The sequence below is a fragment of the Brienomyrus brachyistius genome, chromosome 21, assembly GCF_023856365.1.
Source record: "Brienomyrus brachyistius isolate T26 chromosome 21, BBRACH_0.4, whole genome shotgun sequence".
Taxonomy (NCBI): domain Eukaryota; kingdom Metazoa; phylum Chordata; class Actinopteri; order Osteoglossiformes; family Mormyridae; genus Brienomyrus; species Brienomyrus brachyistius.
This window is the reverse complement of record NC_064553.1, coordinates 19578914-19606071: the sequence shown is the minus strand read 5'-3', so window position 1 is coordinate 19606071 and position 27158 is coordinate 19578914. Positions and strand designations below refer to the sequence as shown.

General features: G+C 38.3%; 1 protein-coding gene across 1 annotated transcript; it reads left to right on the top strand.

Moving 5' to 3' along the window:
* Nucleotides 1-2123: 2123 nt before the first annotated feature.
* thop1 (thimet oligopeptidase 1) lies at nucleotides 2124-27154 on the top strand. The gene is made up of 13 exons (XM_048990152.1): nucleotides 2124-2245; nucleotides 6529-6735; nucleotides 14399-14547; nucleotides 14872-14979; nucleotides 15063-15165; nucleotides 16055-16215; nucleotides 17490-17625; nucleotides 17734-18100; nucleotides 18480-18681; nucleotides 20288-20474; nucleotides 20589-20717; nucleotides 20821-20957; nucleotides 26836-27154. Exons 1-13 carry the CDS (start codon nucleotides 2233-2235, stop codon nucleotides 26995-26997), a joined length of 2061 nt encoding a protein of 686 aa, XP_048846109.1. The 5' UTR covers nucleotides 2124-2232; the 3' UTR covers nucleotides 26998-27154.
* Nucleotides 27155-27158: the final 4 nt, after the last annotated feature.

Genomic DNA, 27158 nt, shown 5'->3' with positions numbered 1-27158 from the left:
GCACAGCAGCACCGTCACCGCCTGTGTCGTCCTCGGCACTGGGGGCACCTCTTGTACTATTGTCTGTATGAATAAACAAACAGAATAAACAAAAGTAACACCGCATCTGCACCCTACTTGTAATTCATAAACATGCAAGTAATTCAAACAAGTATGCTACGAGAAAAACTTACCCGCGCTGACATCGGCGGCCCCCTCACCCGATAAAGTGAGAGACCAGGGATTCCACTCCCTCCGCCCTGTGCTGTTAAGACTCTTATGGTGAGAGGCCACTCATTTTTTCATGTCAGACTTTAATGTCCGACCACTTCTTTTTAATTTCGGCCACCGTGCAAAGAGATAAAAACACTTTTAACTGACTCCACCACGTTCTGCCACTACTTAAACCATCAAATAATATCACTTTTCTTTTCTCGATTTCTGTGACCTCCACTTCGCACTCGCAGAAATATTTCTTTTTTTTAAGATTTACATATACATCATTATGGGCGAATCGGGGGAGGGGGGGGGCGGCTGTGGGCTCATTCACGTACGTAAAATTTCGCGATCATTAGAATTCATGATGGGAGTGTGCATCTGGTTTTCTTGTTCACGCACATTCCTAGTTTTGTCCGTACACTACGTTTTGTGAATTCTACACACGTCGTTATACATGAGGCCCCAGGTGCTGATGTGTCCCCGGCCCTCGTCGCTTCGCTCCCCAGAATAAACACAGCAGGGGCCAATCTAATAGCTGGTAATTGCACTCCGGACGTGGGGAGGGGGGACGGGGGGTGCTGTCCTGACCTGATCGTCCGGTCCTTCCGTGTGCCATGCCCCCTCATTAACCCGGTGTGAATACCCGCTGTCATTAGTTTTAGTAATTATAGAGATTTATAATATGAATTTTAATAGTAAAATACAATTTATACTAGTAAAAATGATTGTTCTTAATAGTAAGAATTGCATTGTAGATATCAATCCATTTTCTGAAACCGCTTATCCTTATTCAAGGTCACTGGGCAGGGGGGGAGCCTATTCTGGAAGATATGGGCGCAAGGCAGGGAAAAACCCAGAATGGGGGGCCAGCCCATCGCAGGGCACACTCACACACCATTCACTCTCACACGCACACCTATGGGCAATTTAGCAACTCAAATTAGCCTCGGCATGTTTTTGGACTGTGGGAGGAAACCTACCCGAAGGAATTGACACAGGAAGAACATGCAAACTCCACACACATGGAATCCCACCAAAACTTGAACCCAGGTCCCAGAGGTGTGAGAGGAAAGTGCTACCCACCAGGCCACTATACTGTAGATATCTTAAATTTTTATCCTTACAGGTAAAAAAAAATATTTTTAGAATAAGAATGTTATTTTTACTGGTAAGAATTAAGTTAAGACGAGCAACCCTTATACTAATAAAAGACAATTTGGCTTCTCATAAGCTACAGGGGCACTGCACACTGCTATGGCAAGCCAAATTGTCTTTTAGAATATATGACTAGTAAAAATCAAATTATACCACTTTCGAATACGAATTTTTACTAGTAACAATACAGTTCTTATTAGTGAAAATAACAATTCATACTAGTCCAAATAGAACTACAAATATATTGAATTCACATTTTGACTAGTAAAAATGACATTATTTCTACCAACAGAAATCAAGTCATGACAAGTAATCATTATAATAAAATGCACAATAAAAGACAACTTGGTCTGCCATAGGATCTGAGGAATTACATACTGAAAAACAACCATCAGTTAATCAACTAGCCTATTTCTTTCAATACCTTTACTATTTTTCGTTATTGCCTTTGTCATTTTAAAGTTGTGCATCAGTCTTAACTCGGATGCTGTTACTATAAACTGTGGTCAAAAATATATATTGTGGTCAAATGAACAAAACGTCCTTGTTGATGCAGCTAAACTGCATAATGGGACAGAGCCAGACAGTTCATAATCATTCAGTCAGTTCTCCGCTGTCAGTTTCATTCACTACAGGCAGTCATTATATGAACATGTTCCTCTGGCCTACGGTATCACAAGGTTAATGGTCCAGTGGAACTGGGTTGGAAAGGCCAACTGGATCACAACAAAGGGCGTGGTTTACTGAAACTGGGTTGGAAAATTCGTACACGCCACTCAGGCAGCGCCGTAAAGTGTAATATAATGTACGTATGCGTGAAGGTAGTAACGACAATCCCTTAAGGCCCGAGTGGTGTTCTTACGTTTAATTTCTTGAAAAATGCCCCCGACAGGTAGGGTACTTATTATTTACTTGAATTAAAAATTGTTTACGGGTGTAGTATGATTATTTTTAATGGGTAAATAAAGCTTGATTGCTGAAAGTTGCTTTCCTCGTGTATGATAGCTAACTACCCGGCGTGCGGCAAAGGTATATTGCGCGGCTGTTTGCTTACCTTAGCCTTCACTCAAGTTTGAAAATTAAGCTATATTTACCCAGTACAATTACTGCTTCATGAACTCCAACAAATACTCTAAATATCATCCATGGACTTTGAAGTACCTATATGCTGTAGTTATTTTCGATATGACTGATAATCTTTCGGCCTTATATTAAGCCTTAAGCCGGGTATTTCGAATTATTAAATATATGCTTTTGGCGTAACATCATTGGTTTTGTACTGTCTAAAATAAAATACGAACTATGTTTACAAAAACGTGTTACAATTTAATCAGCAAAAGTAGCGCCACAGCAACGTCTTTTTACCTTGTTTATCCACAATATGTCCTCTTTTAAAAGAAGTTGTGGCTGCTAACTCCAGGTTCACCGCTACTTCAGTGCTTATCGATTCCACGATTTACCAAAACAAAAGCATGGGGTACTCCGCTAACCGAGTTTAATAAGCATAAGGACACGCCGAATTTATACAGATTAATAATTTCTGACCGTCGAAATACGAATCTCATTAATATTTTAGGCATACTACTAATTTGCTTATGGCATTGTGGGCGAATATAATGTCCGTATAGTGCCGAAGCGTCCATTTTCTAAAGCGCTGCAATAACATACACGACATAAACGGTCTATCTGAATTGTGCAGATGAATCGACCAATCGGTAAAATAGTCGATAGATTAATCCATAGGAAAATAGTCGTTAATGTCGGCCCTAGTTACAATACTACAAATGTAGCGGTATTAACTTTTCTTGAAACTTTTTTTGTCATTTTTGTACCATTTCATTGCAATATGGTGCTATGAAAAAGGCCCATTAGTAATATGAAACCATGTGATGCCACCTATAAGCCATGATATCTCGGCAACGACTCAAAGACCATAATAACTCAAAACGTTCCTGACATTATCAGCAAGCTATAGTAACCGGCTTTAGTAACTTTAGTGACCAGTTTTAAAATATAGATTTTTTGCTATTCAATTTTGAATAATATTATCACTCATAACATGATAGTTTTTTCATTTTTGGGATAGCATACTATTTACACCAGTGATTTTCAACCCCTGGGTCACAGCCAGTTCTGAAAGGGTCACAAGGCAGAGTTGGAAAATAAGAATTTTAAACCAGCAAGCTTCTATGCTGATCCACAATCAGATTTCCCAGTCCCAGTCCTAGAATTAACCTATATTAATGGGTCTTGGGTCTGGAAATACTTAGTGCCAAACTAGTGAACACTCAGCCAATTAAAGAAACCAAACCACAAATCCTTATTTTAAAATTCACTGGCGCATCCATTCAGATTTTTCTGAGAAAGACCTTGGTGTGTATGTTGATGCTTCCATGTCCCACTCTCGCCAGTGTGGGGAAGCAATAAAAAAGGCCAACAGGATGTAGGGATACATTTCTAGGTATGTGGAGTTTAAGTCAAGGGAAGTGATGCTATGATTATATAATTCCTTGGTAAGACCCCACCTAAAATACTGTGTGCAGGTTTGGTCACCATACCTTAAGGACATTGCTGCCTTGAAAAAGGTGCAACGTAAGGCTACGAGAATGATTCCTGGTCTTAGAGGAATATTTTATGAGGACAGGTTTGCTGAGCTACACCTGTTTAGCCTTGAGCAAAGGAGACTAAGGGGGGATATGATCCAGGTATATAAGATTCTAACAGGTCTGGATGCTGTTCAGCCAAATGGCTATTTCAATATTAGTTTAAATGCTAGAACTCTAGGCCATAAGTGGAAATTAGCGGGAGAACGTTTTAACACAAATTTGAGGAAGCACTTCTTTACACAGCGTGTAGTTGGAGTATGAAATAGTCTTCCTGCTAGTGTAGCGTAAGCTAAAACCCTGGGTTCCTTTAAATCAGAGCTAGATAAGATTTTAACAACTCTGAGCTATTAGTTAAGTTCTCCCCAAACGAGCTTGATAGGCCGAATGACCTCCTCTCGTTTGTAAATTTCTTATATTCTTATTTGTGCGATAGGCATTGATTGGCATGAGTTGCAGTGTGCACTGCCTGCTTGATCATAGCATTAATTTAAACCTATACAGCGGGTCCTCGGGTTACGATATATTAAAATACGACGTTTTGAGTTTACAATGCTCACTCCCATGAAAAAACTTTAAAAAATTGAGACGTGAGTGTTTTTGGCTTACATTGTTAGCGTTGTACTTACTGACTACGTGGATGAACTAGTTTGATTGCATGCGGCAAAAGAATACACAGTATTGCAGCGTATGAGAGAGGGAGTTGGTGTCCCCTAGCACGCTTACTTATGCCATTTTGGGCTGTTAGAAGCGCAAGTGTTCCGTTTGTGAAGAGGAAAGCCATCACGATGGAAGTGAAATTAGACATTGTAAACAGATCAGAAAAATGGTGTGTTTTGACTTGCACCGAAATTCAGGTTACATCACTGTCATAAGAACGGAACTGTGTCAACCCAAGGACCCCCAGTATTTGATATCGGGTTGCAATTGAGACCCGATAAAAATCTAGTCGTGGTGGGAATTTTTTTTTCCAGCTCTATATTTTGTGTAAGAACTCTAAAATGAATTGAGATCCATTTTTGTGCAGCCTATATTAAGGGTGATGTAGCTAGTCAAAATTCAAAAATTGTTGACAGGTGTAGTTTTTTTTCTCATGGTTACATAAAGTTTCTTTGCTGAAAGTTGCTTTTGTTGCATCGTTTAGCATATTTACCCAGTGTAATTTCTGTAGGGCTGGGATGATTATTCGACGTAATCAATTATGTCAATTTATAAAAATGCATTGACGTGGAATTTTAGTGTCGACGCGTTGTTTAAAACTACGTAAATGTTTTGGAATTGCAGTGCACTAAGTGATAAGCTAAACATATTGTAATGGAAAGTACTTTATCCCCTCGGTAGCACATTAAGGCTGTCCTTTTAAGAACCATGCAATTAAACAGTCTCAATTTTACTGTCCACCCGATGATCTCTTCGCCACTCGAGAGCTACAATATTTAATTTATTGGACCTGTGGCATGGTTTTTATTTACAATACAAAGTTATTCCGCTAATAAGCTGGCTAGTTGTTTCACTGCTGGCACCATTAAAACTATATCAATTAAAGACTGCTGGCACCGATATTAGACAAAACTATATCAGAATTCAGTGTCACACTATTTTGTAAGGCATGCACTGGCCAGTCATGTAGCACTTCTTTCATAAATATTAATGAGACATCTCCTACCATCCTGCAAAAAGGAAATTTTGCCACACCATGTTGCCATGCACGAGGCAACATGGCTTTGTCTACTAGCAGAGCTCCAGAGCATCTGGAGAAACACGTGGCAAAAAAGACTTCCACACGGTCTTCCAAAGTTTGGGAATACTTCAGTCATGACACCTTTACTGCACCTCTACTGTAGCTGACGTTAATGACACCGTTTCAGCCATTTTATATTTTCTGTTTACTTATTCTTTCATGTAAGAGAGAGAAATTATCGTTTACGACTATTCTTACACACTGTAGCCTAAATCGCTCCTTGCTTACTGAAGTAAACTATAAACTACCTTTGCTAGTGTTTGTTAAAAACATGTTTCGCTACTTATGAAATCATTCCATGTTTTAGCATCTATTTCAACATTAGTCAAATTGGTGTACTGAAATAAGTAAACTTCAGTCTAACTTAGAAATCCTATTGAATCTCTTAAGATTTGCCTTTTTTGTTCATAATGCTCTAATATTTAAAAAATGTTTTAATAAATTGAAATGCTAATGAGAATCTCAGATTTGTGTGTGTGGTGGAGTTGTGAATTGTATTAAATGACTAACTTGAAAATTTATTTAAGCAATTATTTATCAGATCAATTGAAAAATTAGTTGTTAGATTAGATGAATAATCAAAAAAATAATCGCTGTTTTAATTGTTTAAAGAGCAATTGTTTAGGACAGCACTAAATTACTGTTTATTCATGTTAATCCATGTGCATCTGTGTGACAACAGAATATGAAATTGTGAGGAGAAGAGGTTTTTAAATGTTTTGGTTACACACAAAAGCATGCAAGTGGTGTTCAGATGTATATGGAGTAGCTTCAATGCATTTGCATTCTAGTATAATGCTTAATCTTGGATTAATATCCTCACCCCATCAGGAGAAGTGGCAATTGGCAGTGCAGCAAAAATGAGTAATGAAAACCGACTGCGCTGGGACCAGAGGCCAGAACAGGTCCAGCATCTCTCTGATGAACTTATTGCAAGTGCAAAGAAGGTGTATGATGCAGTTGGCTCCCTGGACCTAGCTAGTGTCACCTATGAAAACACCCTAAAGGCTCTGGCTGATGTGGAGGTGGAATATACAGGTAAGATTATATATTTATGGATCCGGAGGGCACATTCTTTAGTGAACCAACTCGATCCTGTTAGTGCCATTTCATTCTACCCAAGATGTACTTCACAAAAACTAGTGATGGAAGTTTCTGGCTGATACCAATAGCTGATTATTTTGGAAAAAAATAGCACTGATATTGATATCGATTGTTTTGGGACATTCTGCTTGAATAAGTTTAAAGGGACACCCGAATTGAAAAATTAATCACATATGAAAAAGTATTTATTTTTGGCAAGAAAACTAACTCTGGCATATTACAGTCCCAGAGCATATTTTATAACTGTATACATATTATATATTTATAGCATTTATAACAGAGAAGGGTTGATCATCAAGTATGAAACTTAGTAGTTTTCTAAGTAATATATTTTGGTTCCATATTGTCTGCATTGAATTTTCTTTTGCTATCAAACACTTGCATTACTGATGGACTACACATTATTTGGCAGTACTGCAGCCTTCTTTATTGGAACGGATTTGTTTTTCAGAAATTCTTCACTGTCTTGCCTTAAGATGACCAGTCGCATTTGTTTTCTTGAAATGTTTGCTAGTAGATCCCCCTCATGAAATTTCTGCAATGTTTGCAAAATGCATTTCTGATATTGTTTTCACTAATGCTGAAATAATTCTACACAATTGACATTTTTCTAGCTGTTTAGTATGTAGGTGTGCTCACCATCAAGTAATATGGCTCACCGTTTTAAAACGAATTCTGTGGTAAATATTAGCTCATTCTTAACCATTGGCAGAAGTACACAAATAATTGGCGCATATCTATAAACTTTTTTTAAAAATGGCTAGATGTGTGGTCTACTGGCTCCACTGGGTGGCACATGCATTTTTTGTTACATTTTCAATCCCTTTATTCTTTAACTTTTAAATAAATAACAGATACATTGAGAATAAAGTCAAAGGAGAGGCTAAAGGTGCATGTTCTCCCCATGTCGTCGTGGGATTTCCTCCGGGTACTCCGGTTTCCCCCCACAGTCCAAAAACATGCTAAGGCTAATTGTAGTTGCTAAATTGCCCATAGGAGTGCATGTGTGAGTGGATGGTGTGTGAGTGTGCCCTGCGATGGGCTGGCCCTCCATCCTGGGTTGTTCTTTGCCTCGTGCCCATTGCTTCTTGGATAGGCTCCGGACCCCCTGCGACCCAGTAGGATAAGCGGTTTGGAAAATGGATGGATGGAGAAGCTAAAGGCACATTTATATCATTATCTGACATATTGAAGTGCAAATTGAGCAAGTAGAACACAAACTAAAGTGCCACCCCTTAATGTCACTTTCAGGATGTGATTATTCTTTCAGACATGGTAAAAGTGTACAGTGGAAATCTGTCATTTTTTTCGTATATGACGTTAAGGATTTTAGATGGGTGGCAGTATGCAGAGGAATGATTTAGAAGTGGTAATTCTTCATGGAACATGCATATTCTTCTAGATGTGTCAAAACCTACCTAAATTGTTGCCATTGTCAATAATAACAAAAGTCCTGAGTTCCCTGGAAATGGTGTGGAATAGTATAGGCAATTCAGCATTTTTCCCTCAACTGGATCAGCTGACTGCTTAGAAACCCCTACACAATGGAGTTTTTAAAGTTCAAATGAGGTTTTGAGTGTGGCTATGTTTATAATTCCAGGTAGAATAGTTCCTGGCATTCCCCTTTTTTGCTTTGTAAAATCAGGTTCTACTATGACTGCTATATTTTCCTTCTTTTTACAGTAACCGGTTGTCAATAGCATAGAACCAGTTTCTTGTCATAAATGTTGCAAAATCCCAGTGCTGGAATAAATTAAAAAAAAAAAAAAACCTTACAGGTAATGCTATTTAGCTAAAGTTAATTTTCTTATGAATTTGCCTGTCTGATATGGAAATTGATTTTAGTTGATATTAGGCATGAGTTAGCATTATGGAATATTTAAGAATGTCTTATAATTGACTAATAAACGACTTATTTTAAATATTTAGCATTGATATAATTGCTTGGGGGGTTAGCATGGTGGTGCAGTGGTTAGCACTGTTGCCTCACACCTGTGGGACCCGGGTTCGAGTCTCTACCTGGGTCACGTGTGTGGAGTTTGCATGTTCTCCCCATGTCATCGTGGGGTTTCCTCCGGGTACTCTGGTTTCCCCCCACAGTCTAAAAACATGCTGAGGCTAATTGGACTTGCTAAATCGCCCGTAGGTGTGCATGTGTGAGTGACTGGTGTGTGAGTGTGCCCTGCGATTGACTGGCCCCCAATCCTGGGTTGTTCCCTGCCTCGTGCCCATTGCTTCCGGGATAGACTCCAGACCCCTACGACCTAGTAGGATAAGCGGTTTGGAAAATGGATGGATGGATAATTGCTTGTGATGTATTCATTCTTTAATAAGTTCATAAGAAAAAATCGATACACTTGAGTATCGCAATATTTCATTTTACAATATAGTATCGATTTTTCAAAAACACAACATCAATTGTTTAATTAACAGTTTACATATATTCACAGTAGACAGTGGTATGCTTTGTGTCATGTTTAACCTCCGGACTGCTAGATGGCTAAGCTCAGTGCAGTGCGCCAATTGCGTCCCACTCGCGTGGCGGCGGCAATGGCTGAATCTGAGAATGTTAGACTGGCTCCTACGGTGTACTGAGCTAAAGTGTGGAATCATTTTCGTTTCCATCGTAAAGATGGCAAGGATATCGCCAAAAGCCATGCTGTTTTCAAGGCAGACGTCATTACTTTATTGTCACGCTGAACAAAAAACATGTTGGAAGTTACAGCAACTATTTTCTTTAATTAGTTCTTTAAAATTAAAAAATAAATGTAAAAAGTGGTTTAATTTAAATATATACAGCGTATAGTGCAGAGATTACTAACAGGCGGACCGTGGTTTAGGTCCGGACCCAGAAGCTGTCCCATACGGACCTGGACCGATAGCCAAAACAGAAAGTTATGATTGAAAACCTGACGGGGTGCTTCTATTTTAATCGGCGCTGCTTTGTAGTCTTTTCAGTAGTGGTCTAGCACTCGAACCACTAGTGCTGGGCGATATGGAAAAATCATATATCGCGATATGGATCATTTTATATCACGATAACGATATATATCACGATATACCACAATAAAGTACGTTTTCAGTTATTCTCTGAAAAGTTTGACAAAAATATCATTGCATACTTTTTTTGCAACTTTATTTTGAAGTGGCATTTTACTGAACTGTCACAAATGAGAAAAATACATTTTAGTTTAGCAATATAAATGTATCAAATGACAACAGATGTGGTGGAGGTAGAGCTACAGTAGCCTTCACATTTTTTTTTATCCACATCATAGTTATTTAAATAGTATTATCAAAATACGCTCTATTTTTTTTTTATTTAAAGTGCACAACCATTTCAAGTTTCTGAGCAGAAAAGCACTCAATTATAAAAAATAAACACAAAACATTTTTTCAACCTTGTAGTGCAAAGTTTGCAAACCAAAATAAAGTATCAAAAGTAAATATCAGAGTTGAACATAACACTGTTTAAGGCATTAGCCATGAATAAAAGTGCAAACATAAAAGGCTACTTTGTAAAAGTAGAAAAAATGTCTGTCAAATTTAGAGGTTGAGTGCAAGGAAGACAAGTTGGTCAACTGTGTTTGGCTTAAGACATGACCTCTTACATGTGATGATGTTCCCACTCGCACTGAAGGCCCTTTCAGATGAAGAACTAGTAGCGGGAATGCACAAGTACTTCTTGGCGAGCCTGGCCACCGATGGGAAACTCAACTCATGCTGCCTCCACCATTCCAGAGGGTCGGTCTCCGAGTCAGGCCCAGGTGCCTGAAGATACATGGAGAGCTCCAGTTCAATGGATGCTCTGCTTGGCTGGGAGTGGGTGGTACCTTGACCTGCCTTTTTGAAGTAGCTACCCAAACTCTTCTTTGTTTTCTTTGTGGGATGGGGACAGGGAAGCTCTGGATTCTGATGTCCACCAGCTCTGCTGCAGCTCTCATTTTTATGAACTCCACCCTCTCTTCCTTCATGTAGGCTGTCTTAAACCGTGGGTCAACAAGTGTCGCCATGTCCATAAGGTTGTGGACTTTGACGAGGTCTCGGAAGCTACCCTTCTCAACTGCATACACGGGGGTCATGCCTTTACAAATGTAATGCAAGATGGCACATGTGATTTCTTTATGGCGCTGGGACGTTTTTTCATACTGTGTGCTTTTTAAGATAGACTCTTTAATTATAGGCTGGCTATATTTTTTCTCGCCACTTGCCCGGGCTGTTTCACAACTTTCTTTACGTCGCATTTCTTCGATTCTCCCGTATTCTTTTTCGTGGACCTTCTTCAAGTGGTAAAAGAGGTTTGTTGTGTTAGCGTCGGGCACGGAAACAGTCTTTTGGCAGAGTTTGCACATGACTGTCTTTTGCTCCGTGTCGGAGCTCTTGAAGCCAAAATGCAACCAAATCACTGACATACCCCCACGTTTCGGTAAAAGTACTTCTTGGGATGCTGCCTGCATAGCAGTTTCAGTTTGTTGCGACTCCGGGCATTTATCTTCAACCTCTTGCTTCTCCATCACTCACGAGTTAACTAGCGTAAAGCATGTCGCAACAACGTAAAGCGTCATGTCGCAAAACCACAAGACGGAGTTTCTTTGCGAAAAAGTTCATTTTTATTTTTGATTATCACTTATATAAAGGGTAGAGTATGCATTACATAGCGACAAGACATTATCATACATTTGTCATAGCCTATTTAATGCTCGTCCCTACGATATATATCGTCATATCGCCCAGCACTACGAATCACTTTCCCACACCACTTAATGTCAAACGCCTTTGACTGCCAAGCAAAACTCAGTTCTGCGTATGCAGCCGTTTGTTTGCGCTAATGTGCCTTTAGTTTTAATAGCAGCAGTGAAGCTAATACCCACAACCAAAAAGCCATAATGTTCCTAAGAGAGTGGCTGGTCTGTCCTGAAATCATAAAGCTGAAAAGTTCTCAAACACATTTTGTATTATATAAAATGTTGGATAAATAGACGTATTGGTGATTTCATGTTCGTTGAAGTTTCCGCTTTTTAACAATAGTATAAAATAATGTTATTTGTTTATATAAATCAACTCGGGTGAAACAAAAGTACGTTTTCAGGGTTGCCAAATCTCAAGAATCTGGCATGACACGATTCAGACACGCAGGAACTTTTTTCAAATATATATTATTCCATTATAAACCTAAAATTTTGCTACATCAAAAGTGTATTTACACAGTTAAATACAAAAGCGGACTACTTACAAGGTAAGAACTTACATTTGTGTGCTTACATCTCGAATTGAAAATCTCACTCCAGTCAGCTCCCCAAAGTTGGCAACCCCATGTTTTATTTGAGATAATAAATAAAATGTAAAGTAAAAAGTAAAAATTACTTGTCATTCCGTTTGTGTTGTTACTCCGACAAATATAAAACGAATATGAGAAAAATGTAACATGTTTTTTATATCTTTTCGAAATAATAAGATCGCCCATATCCTACTCTAATAGCGACTAAAGTGATAAGTTCGTGTGTATTTATATTAAAACGAGACTTTAATAATATAATCAGTGTGGGATTATCAAAACCACTGCGATGGGCTGGCCCCCCATCCTGGGTTGTTCCCTACCTCGTGCCCATTGCTTCCGGGATAGGCTCCGGACTCCCCGCGACCCAGTAGGATAAGCGGTTTGGAAAATGGATGGATGGATTATCAAAACCAGTACTTAAATCCATGAACACTAAAATGTATGACATAAATAGGACTGTATTAGGTTTTTACGGCTTTTTGGGATGACAGTAACTCAGTAACTGCTGTGAGGATTACAGACTGTCCCATTGTTATCTTGATGGGTGAGCGGTGATGGCCCATTAACAAAAATGAAAGGTGTGATACGCAGTGTCACGATCAGGGTTGGCAGACGGGCGATCGTGCGGGTAGGTGGGTCAGGAACGAGCCAGGCAGGCGGAAATCGGGAAAACGCAACGGGTTTATTCGGGGACTTCGGGAACAAGAGACAGGAAACAGACTAACCATCACCAGACCACAATGACGGAAGGGGGAAACAGGTAACACCGGGACTTAAATACCACAGGACTAGGCAACGTAATCAGACAGAGCTGGAGACAATCGGGGAAACACACGTGGATAATCAGGGGGCGTGGCACACATGAGGAGCCGACGAGCAGGTCATGAAACGCAGAAAAACGTGCTGCTGGCTGTTGAAGGAGACCCGGCGGTTCTAATGTGAATGGACGAAGAAACGCACAGACTAATGCCATGCAAGTTCAGCCATCCCATATGATACCACTCAACATTATACATATCAGCAGTCATACATACATGTTCGGTTTTATGTCACGTGACAGTAAATATTGTCAAAAAGTTTTCTAAATGTATTGAATTAATTTGATTTGACAGTCAGGTATTGATTACATGCAATGTTGATACAACTAATAGGCTACTTAAATATCAAGCAAAAAAATTAGACATTATGATCTTCCAGACCTTTGCTTCTAGATTTTTTTCTAACTGGACTGCTTTAAATTTTAGCTGAATATCTCTGCTGTAGTGGGTGTTTAAAAGTTGTATGCACTGAGCTTGTTTACCTGAAGTAAACATTTTTGCTTGAATCTGTATGCACATGATTTATGACCTTACATATAGTATCGCAATATATAGCGATATATTGAATCGTAACTCTTGATATATATCGTATCGTCAGATTCTTGCCAATACACAGCCCTAGATGATACTGAGTAAAAGCAAGTGGTTTTTCGGCATGGATTTGTGTCACTGTTGAACTCGTCACTATTGGACAAGAGGTTAAACACTCTGGACTCTCTTCATTGAATATGTAGCAACTTTCATGTGTGCATGAGCCATTCACACCTTGCGACATCCCCCCTGAAAAGCGATCTTCAGGCACTACTCGCCCCCGATGCATGTAAAACAAAGAAAGGTGACATGGTTTACTTTTTTACCGACTTAACCTAATTTTAAAAACTTTAATACTTCCGACAATTGACGTTTTGAAAAGGACAGATTACGGATTTAGTCTGTTTTTTTTCATGTTTCTACAATAAGATTTCAACGAGTTATGAACTGAAATACACGAGAAAGATAAATGGTAAATGGACTGCATTTATGTAGCACTTTTCTACTCCTACGAGTACTCAAAGCTCTTTACATTTCATGCCTCACATTCACCCATCCACACACTCATTCACACACCGGTGGCGGGGGCTGCCATGCAAGGTGCCAACCTGCTCACCGGGAGCAATTTGGGGTTCAGTATCTTGCTCAAGGACACTTTGATGGGGTCAGGAGGAACCCAATTGTTAGCTAATGACAAGATGCAATAAACAGTGAGGGTGCACAGCAAATTACTTAAGGTGTTTTGTTGTTGGTTTTGCTTCAGTGTTTTATTGGTGCTATTCTGGTACTATGTTACAGCTGAGTTCTTCCAGTAGCTTCATATTGTCTGTTTTCTGGTTGTGGTTGTCAGTGAAACTTTCTGTATACAAATTCTGAAGAAATGTGTTTATTCTGAATGAAGTCTACACTAACAGAAGGTGCTTTTAACCCTATAGATTAACTAACTATTTGTCTTCCTTTCAATTTGCAGTTCAGCGTAATATGCTTGACTTTCCTCAGCATGTCTCACCATTCAAAGATGTGCGCATGTCAAGCACTGATGCAGACAAGAAGCTGTCAGAGTTTGATGTTGAGATGAGCATGAGGGAGGATGTTTATCAAAGGATTGTTGCCTTCCAGGTGAAATTTTCTTGCTTTTTCATTCTAAAAATAACCTTAAAGTATATCAAATAGAAAATCTACTTGCGCTAAGGCTGTCAGTGCTAATAGATTTAAAAACTGAAACTGCTTGAGCATTATATTATATCTAAGTAAAATCCAGGATTATTTTACCTATGGTAAACTTTATCATAGTTATAAAGTGAAATGTAGTTATACATTTTACTATGAAATTTTAATATCATTTGTATAGTTCAGAGGTATCACTTCTGTTGCCACCTGTTAGAGTGAGCTTGTATGCCGCAATAAAATAAGGGGTTCATACTGTGTTTTACATTCTTACAGGAAAAGCAGGAAGCACAAACTTTAAGTCCTGAGAGTAAGAGGTACATGGAGAGACTGATAAAGCTTGGCAAGAGGAATGGTTTGCACCTCCCGAAGGAAGCTCAGGATGTAAGAGACCAATATTCAAAATGGATCAAATATTATTTTATAAATTCTTTTACAATGATCATGAAGATTTTTCCCCTATGTAGGAAATCAAAAATATCAAGAAAAAACTAAGCAACTTATGCATTGACTTCAATAAACACCTGAATGAAGACACAACAACTTTGTCCTTTAGCAGAGACCAACTTGGTGAGAACTTGGATTTTTTGTGAAGTTGGAACACTGTAAAATGTAAATGAAAACAGGATGCAATGGTTTGCAAATCATATAAAGCCATATTTACTTGAAAAAAATAGGACATATCAGATGTTAAAACTCAGAAATATTTTTGTTTTATGACATATGCTCAATTTGAATTTGATGCCAGCAACATGTTTCAAATAAGTTGGGTCGGGCAACAAAATGCTGGAAAAGTTGTATATGCTAAAACAAAACACCTGATTGAATATTTCACAATTAGGTTAATTGACAACAAATTAGTAAAATGATTTGGTATCAAAAGAGCTGCCCAGAGAGGCATGGAGTGGTTCACCACCTTGTGAAAGACTGCTTAAGCAATTAGTGCAGAAATATAAGAATAATGTTCCTCAATGTAATATTGCAATTAATTTGGGAATTTCATCTTCTGTACATATTAAAACATTAAGATAATCCAGAGAAATCTCTGCATGAAGAGACAAGGCCGAAAACCAATATTTTATATGTGAGTTTGGTTTAACAGCCAACAGATACTCTTAGAATTATCAACCACTCTCTCTCCAGTGTTTGTGTAATTTATAGGGAAGCTAAAATGTTAGCATGTCACCAATTATGACTGACTGTAACAGCATGAGCCGTAAACAATTCACATCAGTTAGCAAAATGTTTTCCATATTGAGCATCTACTTGTAAATTTAGGTTCCGCCCATGTGATTAAATGTTAAATGTTCATACATTTAATACATTAAATGTTCATTTGTTGCCATGAAAAAAAACAAACAAAAAAAAAAATTATGTACTGAATCGGACACAATGAGTATGTGTACCATTATTTCCCTATTATCTCAGAGGTATTGTGCATTTATTTGGTATACTTCAGGTGGTCTTCCTGAGGATTTTCTGAACTCTCTTGAGAAGGATGAGGATGGAAAATTAAAGATCACCTTGAAGTATCCACATTACTTCCCCACCATGAAGAAGTGTTACGACCCTGAAACACGCAAACAGTTGGAAGTAACTTTTAATTCCCGCTGCAAGGAGGTATGCAGCAAATTGTGTTCATGAACTCTCATGCCATATAATGAACACTCCCCAAGGCTCGTTCTTTCTATACATACCTTTTTGGTTGTGTATTCCAGCATAGTGGCTTGCAAAAGTATTCAACCCTCCTTGAAAGTAATTTTCTGGATGACAGATTTATACATATATTTGTCCATTCAATTTTTATATGAACTCAAATTCTGTAACAATACCGTTGTCAAAATAAACTGTTTTTCGGTAGATATTTAACTGAAGAAACTACCAGTTTTGCACACTGTGGAATACTGATTTTTCTCTGTTCTTGGCAGTATTTATGGAAATCCTGTAGGTTGCTGGGACGGCACCTTTATACAGCAGCTTTCAAATAGTGCCACGGTTTCTCAATAGGATAAAGATCAGGACTGTGACTCGGCCATTGCTGAACATTCACCGTTTTTGAGCCATTCCAGTGTCTCTTTGGTCTCATCTGACCATAACACCTTCCACATCTTAACTGGGTCTTTGTCATGCTTTGTAGCAAATGCCATACATGCTTTTATGTGGCTCTTCTTAAGGAATGACTTCTTGCTACCCTCCCCGATGATGGATCCAACAGTGCTTAATGGGACATTCAAACTCTTAAGTATTTCTCCTACCTTGTGAATTTCAATGACATTGTGTCTCAAATTAGCAGAATGTTTCTTCATCTTCATTTTTGTAGTAATTGTCCAGGAAAGGCCATGGCCCTTCCAAAGGGTACTTTTTACATCCAGGGAGAAACATCAGGACTAAGTAGTACCAAATTATGTTTAATTATGGTCTGATAACTGCCACCTTTGTGCCCTTTGTGATTACTTTGTCATCTGTGCAAACCTGGAGCTTCCAAAGCACTGGGAGGTTGAATACTTATGCAAATGTCTCATATCAGGTTCTTATCTCTTTAATGTTGGACAATTTACTTGTTTTTGTATTTGAAAAGTGCTTGATAAATGTTTGAGAAAATTGTGTGTATGTATTATACTCTAGACCTCTGTAACTTTCAAGGGGGTTGAATGCTTTTGCAAGCCGCTATATTTTTCAAGGATATAGATGCAGTCTTTTCAGTGTCAGCTGAAATACTGAATTCTGATGTATTTTTTTTCTCCATTAAGAACTGCCATGTACATCTGCAGGCTACAGTAATTCTGCTTATTTACTGTATGGGTCAAAATAAACATCAAAACACTAACTTTTATGCTAAAACATGCTTTGGACAGCAACTGAATCAGCTTCCCTTTTTATTCTTTCACCTGTAGGAGAACTCAAGTATCCTAAAGGAGTTAATAGAACTTCGAGCCAAGAAGAGTGCTCTGCTTGGCTTTAACACCCATGGTGACTTTGTGCTGGAGATGAACATGGCCAAATGCAGCAAGAAGGTGTCCGCCTTCCTCGGTATGTTAGTCTTCATATGCAGCTTAAACACTTAACTATAGCTTTAAATATTAACTTCTTTTCTTATAGAACTGGGCCTCTAGTCTGTTCTTTCTTCCTCCTAACCAGAGGAACTGGCACGCAGACTGAAGACACTGGGTGAAGAGGAGCGTGCTGTGATTCTCAAGTTAAAAGAGAAGGAATGTCATAAGAGGGGTCTCCCCTTTGATGGGCAGATTCATGCTTGGGATACTAGGTATTTTATGACACAGGTGGAGGAAACTCAATATGCTGTGGACCAGAATCAACTGAAGGAGTACTTCCCAATGGAGGTGGTAACACATGGGCTCCTAGATATCTACCAGGAGCTGCTAGACCTTTCGTTTGAGTTGGTGGAGGATGCCCCTGTCTGGCATGAGGATGTTGTGCTGTATAGCGTCAAAGATCACTCAACAGCTCATGAAATTGGGCAGTTTTACCTCGACCTCTTTCCAAGGTAATCTGTATAAAACGGTTTTATATATACACTGTATGTGCTTTCTTAGTTTGTTTTGATATTTTTATAAGTATTCAAAAACTATGCATGCCCCTTCATTGTTTCACGTTTTATGTTGTTGCCTTATGCTAAAATCGCAAAAAAAAAAAACATTAGTCTACACCAAACTCCATATTGACCAAGCAAAAACAGGATTTTAGAAATTTTTGGAAATTTATTAAAAATACAAAGAACTGAATATTTGCAAGGTTCTGAGTCTTTCTAAAAGCACTGCAGTAAGTTCACCAACAAGAAATAACTCGCAGACAATTTAGTGATATCGACAAGATTTTTTCATTGCTGCTGTGAAGTATCGGCATTGAACGCCATGTTTCTGCAGAGAGGGAAAGTACGGCCATGCTGCATGCTTCGGTCTGCAGCCTGGTTGCTTGCTGCCTGATGGAACGCGACAGATTGCCGTGGCTGCCATGGTCGCCAACTTCAGCAAACCCACAGCGGACGCACCCTCGCTGTTGCAGCATGACGAGGTGGAAACATACTTCCATGAGTTTGGCCATGTCATGCACCAGCTCTGTGCTCAGGTGAGAGCAGATGTATTTCATGATGGTGTGAATGCTTTCCTTCATTTCTTTCTGATCATTTTTTCCTCTGTGAATTAAAGGCCAATATGTACATTTTTTTGATTCAGATGTTTTCTTGGAAATTGCATGTCTACAAGACAACTGTAATTGTATTCCCCGGACTTCGGGCAATGCACATTAGTTTTACCACTGGTCCACAGTCTACGGTACTGCTTTGTTATGTAAGCCAATAACTCAAACGTTTCACAGGTTCAAAATTTGCACCGGCACTGTATGTGTGAGGAACTAGAATTGATTACATTTTTAATTTTCCCAAAATTGAAGCCACGCTACATGGTGATATCTAAAAAATGTTGTTTCAGGCATTTGATCCTGTTAGCATAATAGCTCAAATATTTAACATCTTTTCTAACCTTTTCAAACTTGTAATTTTGAGGATCTAGTCATTTAACATCCCTGCTTATAATATCCTCGCTTTTCTTATTGCCATCTGTTCAAGCCTTTTTGAAAGCACTGATATTCAGTTTTCACTTGTTTGAAAGTTGTGTTTTTGTTGGAAATGAAGAGTCTGTGTATCATAGGTTTAAGTTAAACTGTCAAACAAATATTAAGACATGGATCATTATCATGAATTCCAGAATGTTTAAAAAAAAAATGCGGTAAAATACGGCGTCACAAAAAAATAGTGAATTAATGTTTTAAGTTCATAACAGTGAGCCATATATTTTCATTTTTATTTTAGATTCATTTGGGAATTCAGTGTATAAATATTTGTTTTAATATTATGATTAATCACAGAAAACTATGCAATTAAATTTTTGTAGTCATTTCATAGCCTATTTAATCTTAAGTGTTTTTCTCCTATTTCATTATGTTCTGAGTCATGGTTCTTATGAGCACAGGGGCTACTTTGGAGCAAACTAAGCTCGACATATTTTTTGTTACACAATTAATACTTCCAGGGTTCCTGTTCCTTATGGAAGAGTAAGGAATTTGATTATGGCGTTTTCCAACTCAGGATAAGTATGGAATAAAGAATCAAAAGTATCGAAATAGATTCAAAATTGTGTCCAAATTGTGTTCATTGGGCTCCCGTTTCCTGTCCACAAGATCTTTTTTTTATGCACCAATTCCGGCTAATATGACTTCTGGCCGCTATTCCTGCCGCACAGCAGCTTAATATGCATACTCCAAGCATCCTAGTTCTTTGTACTTGCGTATACCATTAAAATGTTACAACTTACGAACATTTCATGTTATGAACGGCCATTCGGAACGTTTCTCATTCGTAAGTAGAGGAGTCTCTGTATTTCATTGTTTCTAGACTATGGTGTCAAATTGCCCCACTGTGTATTCTAAAATATATATTTCAGTTTACTTATTAAAGTTTTTGTTGAAATCACCATTGTGAACATGCTTATAACATTTTGATGTAAAAAATTATGTCAAATATTGTCCTAATTTTATTTGTAGAGAAATCCACACATTTGTCTGGAAAAGTACACAATTTGTGTACTCCAGCTTATTTTTCATGATATAAAACTTTAGTGTGAAAATAAAAACTTAAGGTTTGCAATTCATTCCATTATGTGTTCCACTTTGTTAGGCAAATTTTGCTATGTTTAGCGGGACCCATGTTGAAAGAGACTTTGTGGAGGCTCCCTCCCAAATGCTTGAGAATTGGGTATGGGAGAAAGAGCCACTGCTCCGCATGTCGAAGCACTACAAGACTGGTAATCCCATTCCAGAGGAGCTTCTGGACAAGCTCATTAAGTCTCGCCTGGCTAATACAGGTATTCTTCAGTTATTTGTTTTTTGTCTAACCTTTTCTCATTATAAGCAGAGTGTCAGTCTGCTTTTCATTTATTCATTGTATACTAGTTGACTTTCTTTCTCTTTCTTCCCAGGCCTCTTCAACCTAAGGCAGATTGTGTTGGCTAGGGTAGATCAGGTGTTGCATACCAGAATTGGTGTAGACCCAGCGGAAGAGTACGCCAGACTTTGCCTGGAGATCCTGGGAGTTCCTGCATCTGAAGGTTGTAGTTGTGATTGCTTGCCTATCTTGCTCTGGTATACAAATCCTGCATGAAATGTGTCACATACACAGAATTTATTTATTTATTTGGGTTTCCCCTATAGGCACCAATATGCCGGCAACATTCGGACACCTTGCAGGCGGTTATGATGCACAATATTATGGTTACTTATGGAGTGAGGTCTTCTCTATGGACATGTTCTATGCCCGTTTCAAGAAAGAAGGAATCATGGACTCAAAGGTTATTTTTTTTGTCTTGTTTGTCATTATTAATTTATTGAACTAACATTTTATTCATTTTGTACTTTTATCCAAAGTGACTTACAACAGAGGGAGCAGCATACAGTTTGTGTGCTGCTTGGGATTTGAGCCCATGATCTTGTTCCCACAATGTTGAAGTTGTTGAGCTACAGGAGCAGTTAAATGATAATGCTTTATTTGCCATTTGCTCTCCTTTTGAGAGTGAATGAGTGAGAGGGATAGACAGAAGGACAGCATGTTCAATGCAGAAGAAATGGCCAGAGATATAGGCCTGAGTAATGGTGGGAAATGTATCGTAACTAGTTACTGTTGTATTCATAATAGAATGATAGAACTAGCATATGGTTTTGTTCAAAGCAACATCCAGGTAAGGCAAATAGCATATTACAAAGACGTGCAACAAAACAATTTCAGCCTGTGTATCATGTCAACGCTGTCTGTATATGTAATTTCTTTATGAATTACATATCTCAGTAAATCCCAACTTGGGCAGCTCTTCTGGAGATACTCTGACCCTGATTCTCATAAAGTGTGACTTTCACAAGGGCCAAATTATTAACTGGGATCTTTATCCCTGCCTGTTTGTTCTGCATTCAGCTATGTTGACTATGAGTGCTGAATGTTAGCTTACCTTATCGTATATCTCAGACCTTGACGCTTACTGTTTTTACGAGACAAAAAATAAATAAAAAGGAGCAAGGTCAGCAAATCACTCCATATGTTTGTGGACATGATTTTACACAGCGCAAATAAAAATAGTTATTTGTGGATAGTTATGTATTTGTGATTTAAAAAAAAATGTCTGCAGGTCATCTGTAGTATATGGAGCACCTAAGACGCCTGGGTGGGAAGATATTTTTTTTTAAATAGTTTTGCGTTCCTTCGCAATACTGTTTCGTGACTAATAATAACTAGAGATGCGCCGATCCGTTATTCCGATCGGAATCGGCGCTGATCAAGAATTTTATTTTATTTATTTTTTTTTTTTTTACGGATCAGGTATTGGCCATATGTGACTAATCGATGTTCGATACATAATCATTTAGGTTTTGGCAATCTCTGAATAGATAGCTGCTATTTTGTGTTAAATCTATTTCTACAATAAGTTGCAGCACAGCTCTTTCCCATTTTAGATGTTTTTTTTTGCAGCATTCAAGCTGCCACTAAGTTTTACACTACTCAGTGGATGTGAGCACAGTGACTTCTGCCTGCTGTGAGGTCATATGCATACTCTTTGCAGTACAAGGAGTGTAAGAACATCAGATAAAAGGGTGACGGTCTAGAAATAATTTAGGCTTTCAACAACTAGTAGCACAGCGATTTCCAAACTTTGTGAAAACAAAGTTTTGAGAGGTGGGAGTAGCATTTAGTGGAAATCCCACTAAACAAAGTGCATGCAATTGTGCGAGACAACGCGAGTAATATGAAAAAAGCAATGTATGATTTGGGAGTCACTAACATGGGCAGCTTTGCACACATTCTACAGCTTGTGATATACAAGGGGTTGCTGTCAATTAAGATTGAAATATTAATAAAAATTTGCCCATAAAGAAATCTGGAAACCCATTGTAGGGTATTTTAATCATTCACCACTTGCATATCTTGGAAGATATTCAGTAAAATGATACTGTAAAATGCTTAAACAAGATTTGCAAACGAGGTGGAACACTACATTATGTATATTTGTAGTAGCCTAATTAAGGATTTTTTTGGCTTACATTTTTCCATCTATATTTACTAGTTTGTTTATATATGAAGTACAAACCAGATTCCAAAAAAGTTGGGACACTATAAACAAATCGTGAATAAAAACTGAATGCAATGATGCGGAGATGGCAAATGTCAATATTTTATTTGTAATAGAACGTAGATGACAGATCAAAAGTTTAATCCGAGTAAATGTATCATTTCAAAGGAAAAATATGTTGATTCAAAATTTCACGGTGTCAACAAATCCCAAAAAAGTTGGGACAAGTAGCAATAAGAGGCTGGAAAAAGTAAATTTGAGCATAACGAGGAGCTGGAAGACCAATTAACACTAAATAGGTCAATTGGCAACATGATTGGGTATAAAAAGAGCTTCTCAGAGTGGCAGTGTCTCTCAGAAGCCAAGATGGGTAGAGGATCACAAATTCCCACAATGTTACGCAGAAAGATAGTGGAGCAATATCAGAAAGGTGTTACCCAGCGAAAACTTGCAAAGACTTTACAGTTATCATCATCAACTGTGTATAACATCATCCGAAGATTCAGAGAAACTGGAACAATCTCTGTGCATTAGGGTCAAGGGCGTAAAACCATACTGGATGCCCGTGATCTCCGGGCCCTTAAACGACACTGCACCATAAACAGGAATGCTACTGTAAAGGAAATCACAGAATGGGCTCAGGAATACTTCCAGAAACCATTGTCAGTGAACACAATCCACCGTGCCATCTGCCGTTGCCAGCTGAAACTCTACAGTGCAAAGAAGAAGCCATTTCTAAGCAAGATCCACAAGCTCAGGTGTTTTCACTGGGCCAGGGATCATTTAAAATGGAGTGTGGCAAAATGGAAGACTGTTCTGTGGTCAGACGAGTCACGATTCGAAGTTCTTTTTGGAAATCTGGGACGCCATGTCATCCGGACCAAAGAGGACAAGGACAACCCAAGTTGTTATCAATGCTCAGTTCAGAAGCCTGCATCTCTGATGGTATGGGGTTGCAAGAGTGCGTGTGGCATGGGCAGCTTGCATGTCTGGAAAGGCACCATCAATGCAGAAAAATATATTCAGGTTCTAGAACAACATATGCTCCCATCCAGACGTCGTCTGTTTCAGGGAAGACCCTGCATTTTTCAACAAGATAATGCCAGACCACATTCTGCATCAATCACAACATCATGGCTGCGTAGGAGAAGGATCCGGGTACTGAAATGGCCAGTCTGCAGTCCAGATCTTTCACCTATAGAGAACATTTGGCGCATCATAAAGAGGAAGGTGCGACAAAGAAGGCCCAAGACGATTGAACAGTTAGAGGCCTGTATTAGACAAGAATGGGAGAGCATTCCTATTTCTAAACTTGAGAAACTGGTGTCCTCGGTCCCCAGACGTCTGTTGAGTGTTGTAAGAAGAAGGGATGATGCCACACAGTGGTGAAAATGGCCTTGTCCCAACTTTTTTGGGATTTGTTGACACCATAAAATTTTGAATCAACATATTTTTCCATTAAATTGATACATTTTCTCAGTTTAAACTTTTGTTCCATGATTTATGTTCTATTCTGAATAAAATATTAGAAGTTGGCATCTCCACATCATTGCATTCAGTTTTTATTCACGATTTGTATAGTGTCCCAACTTTTTTGGAATCCGGTTTGTACAAATATATACAGATGCTCCTCTACTTGCAAACTTTGACATACGAACGAAGAGGACTGCAAGTCCAAACTGTTCGTTGGGCTCCCGTTTCCTGTCCGCAAAATCAGTTTTTTTTTTCTGCATGCCAATTCCGCCTAGTATGACTTCTGGCCACTGTGTAACTACCATCAGGGTCAGTTGTGCTGTTTTAATTTGAATTAATTTACATATAAGGATAAACATAACTCAAATCCCAGCATTATTTGATATAAACGATGAATTAATTAATGTAATTATAATTGAATATGTTTTTAAGGACTTTTCTAGTATTTCTATAGTGGAACTAATCTTGTGTTTGGGTTGTGGCCTGGTCAGTTTTGTAACATATTTTTGTTTAGCTCAGTTTGCACAGCACTTGTTATGCGGCTGAGAAAGTGTTTTAAGTTGTACTTTCAATATTCATGGAGATTTGAGTTATTGGATAAGCTGCAATCATATATATTTTTTTTATTTAACTCTTGAATTAACGCGGCCAATGAGGTACGAGAATTTATGTCCGTTTTGCAAGTTAATGGCGTGAGCGAGCTGTATTTGTTAGTGTTTATTTCTAGGAAAGTGCCTGTGTTTTTACTGATTCGTTTTATGATTTATGTGCTTTATCTTATCTAGTTCTCATGGCATGCGAATGCGATGGATATGCGAATAAATGAACAGAGACCAACTTGTTTGTGTTCGTAATTGAGAGGAGTTACACACTACTGCCGTCCACTCACCAATGTAGCGTTGCGTAATCCTAGCATCCTAGTTCTTTGTACTTGCATATACCCTTAAAATGATGTTGAATTAACGACTTATGAACATTTCATGTTACGAACGGCTGTTCGGAACGTAACTCGTTCATAAGTAGAGGAGCGTCTGTATTATATATTTATTAACATATTGAAGTAAAAAGAGCTTGTATAGGTATTTCTCAATATCGGCAGTTGTGTATCAGACTCTGATTGGAACTGAAAATGTGGATCGGCCCTGCCCTAATAATAACTTTACTGTGTCAATTTCAAGTACAGAAGAGAGAATGAATGGACTAAAGTATAAACCTAAATGATGCAGATATATCTGTTTAAGTGAGCTTTAAGCATTAAATTCTAGGAGACAATGCACGCTATGTAGTTTTCAGGTGTTTTTAAACATATTAATTAATTGCACTGTGTCCTTTCACGATCAGTGATTGTAAACAAGGCAACTGGTTTATTGAAGGGCACACACAAACATTGAAATATTAATAAAAATTTGCCCATAAAGAAATCTAGAAAACCAAGGGGAGTTGCTTGCATGAAGCAGGTTCAAGTTTAAACTTTTATATGCAGTTTTACGGCTGTAATATCTTTCTATGTTTGATATATTTGTGTTTGTATGTATGCACTTCATATTCAGTAGACCAGCTGTCTTGCTTACTGCCGGTGAATGGACACTTTGCAAATATTAATAAATACATATAAAACATAATATTAAAGTTACATGCTGTACATTGTCCACTATAGTTTAACACTACACCCTTTATAGTGGGCTTTAAATCTGTATTATTTAGGCTTATCCATGCCTTCATGTTGCAGCAAATCACAAGTGAGCAAGTGTAGTAGGATCGCAAAACTATTGCACACTATTTTGAAAAATTTATTCCCACCCAGACCTCTTAGGAGTACGAACTGGACAAAAATCCACAAATCAATGGGAGGGAAGTAATATAACACATACAACGTGATCTACAAATACAGGACGTAATCCACAAATGTGCAAAACCCACTCGCCTTCTATTTTTGTGGATATGGATATGTTACACAACATAAATTGAAAAATGCATATTTGTGGATAATTAAATATTTGTGAATCATGGCACATATCTGTGGATTGTCTTCTGTGGGTTACAAATAACTTCCAATAAAAACTTCCATACAAGTGCCACATCTCATGTGGTTGCAGTAACCTTGCTGAATTGTCATCCAAAGAAATCTTGCCATAAACAGTGTATTTTGCTAAACCATGAAATAAATGGTAGAGCATAATATGAAATGAAAGATGTTTTTATTTCATCACCTGATGTGTATCTTCGTGTCGCACAGCCCTAGTCAACATTATTTGCTTCACATGGGGGTGGTCATAAGGCTTTTGCCTCAGTGGTGTGTATATACAGTCAAGAGCAAAGCTTGGGGGTCCAAGCATGGGTCAGATCATTTATCCAGACCCCCTGGAGCTTTTCAGAGGTTAATGTTCTTGCTCAAAGGCTCAACAGAGATGTGATTATTCTATTAATGTCAGGGCTTGAAAAAGCAACTTGATCATGTACACAGAGGCCTAACCTGCTAAGCCACATACCGTATCCCTCCTTTATTGACATCCCTGAACAAATATCTTGCATACTAACACAATCTTGCCTTGACGTTACTGTTTGAAGTGTGGGGCACGTCCTTGTACAAACCAGACACATTCGTTCTCATGTATCATGTTTCTTTTTCTCTCTTCAGGTGGGCTTAGATTACAGAAACTGCATCCTGAAGCCTGGAGGTTCACTGGATGCTGAGGAGATGTTGAAAAACTTTTTAGGCCGTGAACCAAAGCAAGAAGCCTTCCTGTTAAGCAAAGGGCTAACTGTTGAACTGGAAGGTGGTACCCCTTGTGCGTGTTGAACCTCATTCCCACTTAAGCCCTCAGGAAAGTTAGTGGGCATTCTCCAGGTTTACTGTCTCTCCAGGTAATGCAGTGGTTTGTTTTTAATTGAAAATTTTAAATGATCAGTTGTACTGATACTGAGTTCTGTTGACATCAATAAAAACTTGTACCTGATTTT

What these genes read in the sequence shown, in the direction of transcription:
- thop1 (XM_048990152.1), top strand. An exon ending in TGCACCAGCTCTGTGCTCAG is followed by an intron (nt 18,682 to 20,287) that starts GTGAGAGCAGAT and finishes CCACTTTGTTAG; the next exon opens with GCAAATTTTGCTATGTTTAG. An exon ending in AAGGAATCATGGACTCAAAG is followed by an intron (nt 20,958 to 26,835) that starts GTTATTTTTTTT and finishes TTCTCTCTTCAG; the next exon opens with GTGGGCTTAGATTACAGAAA.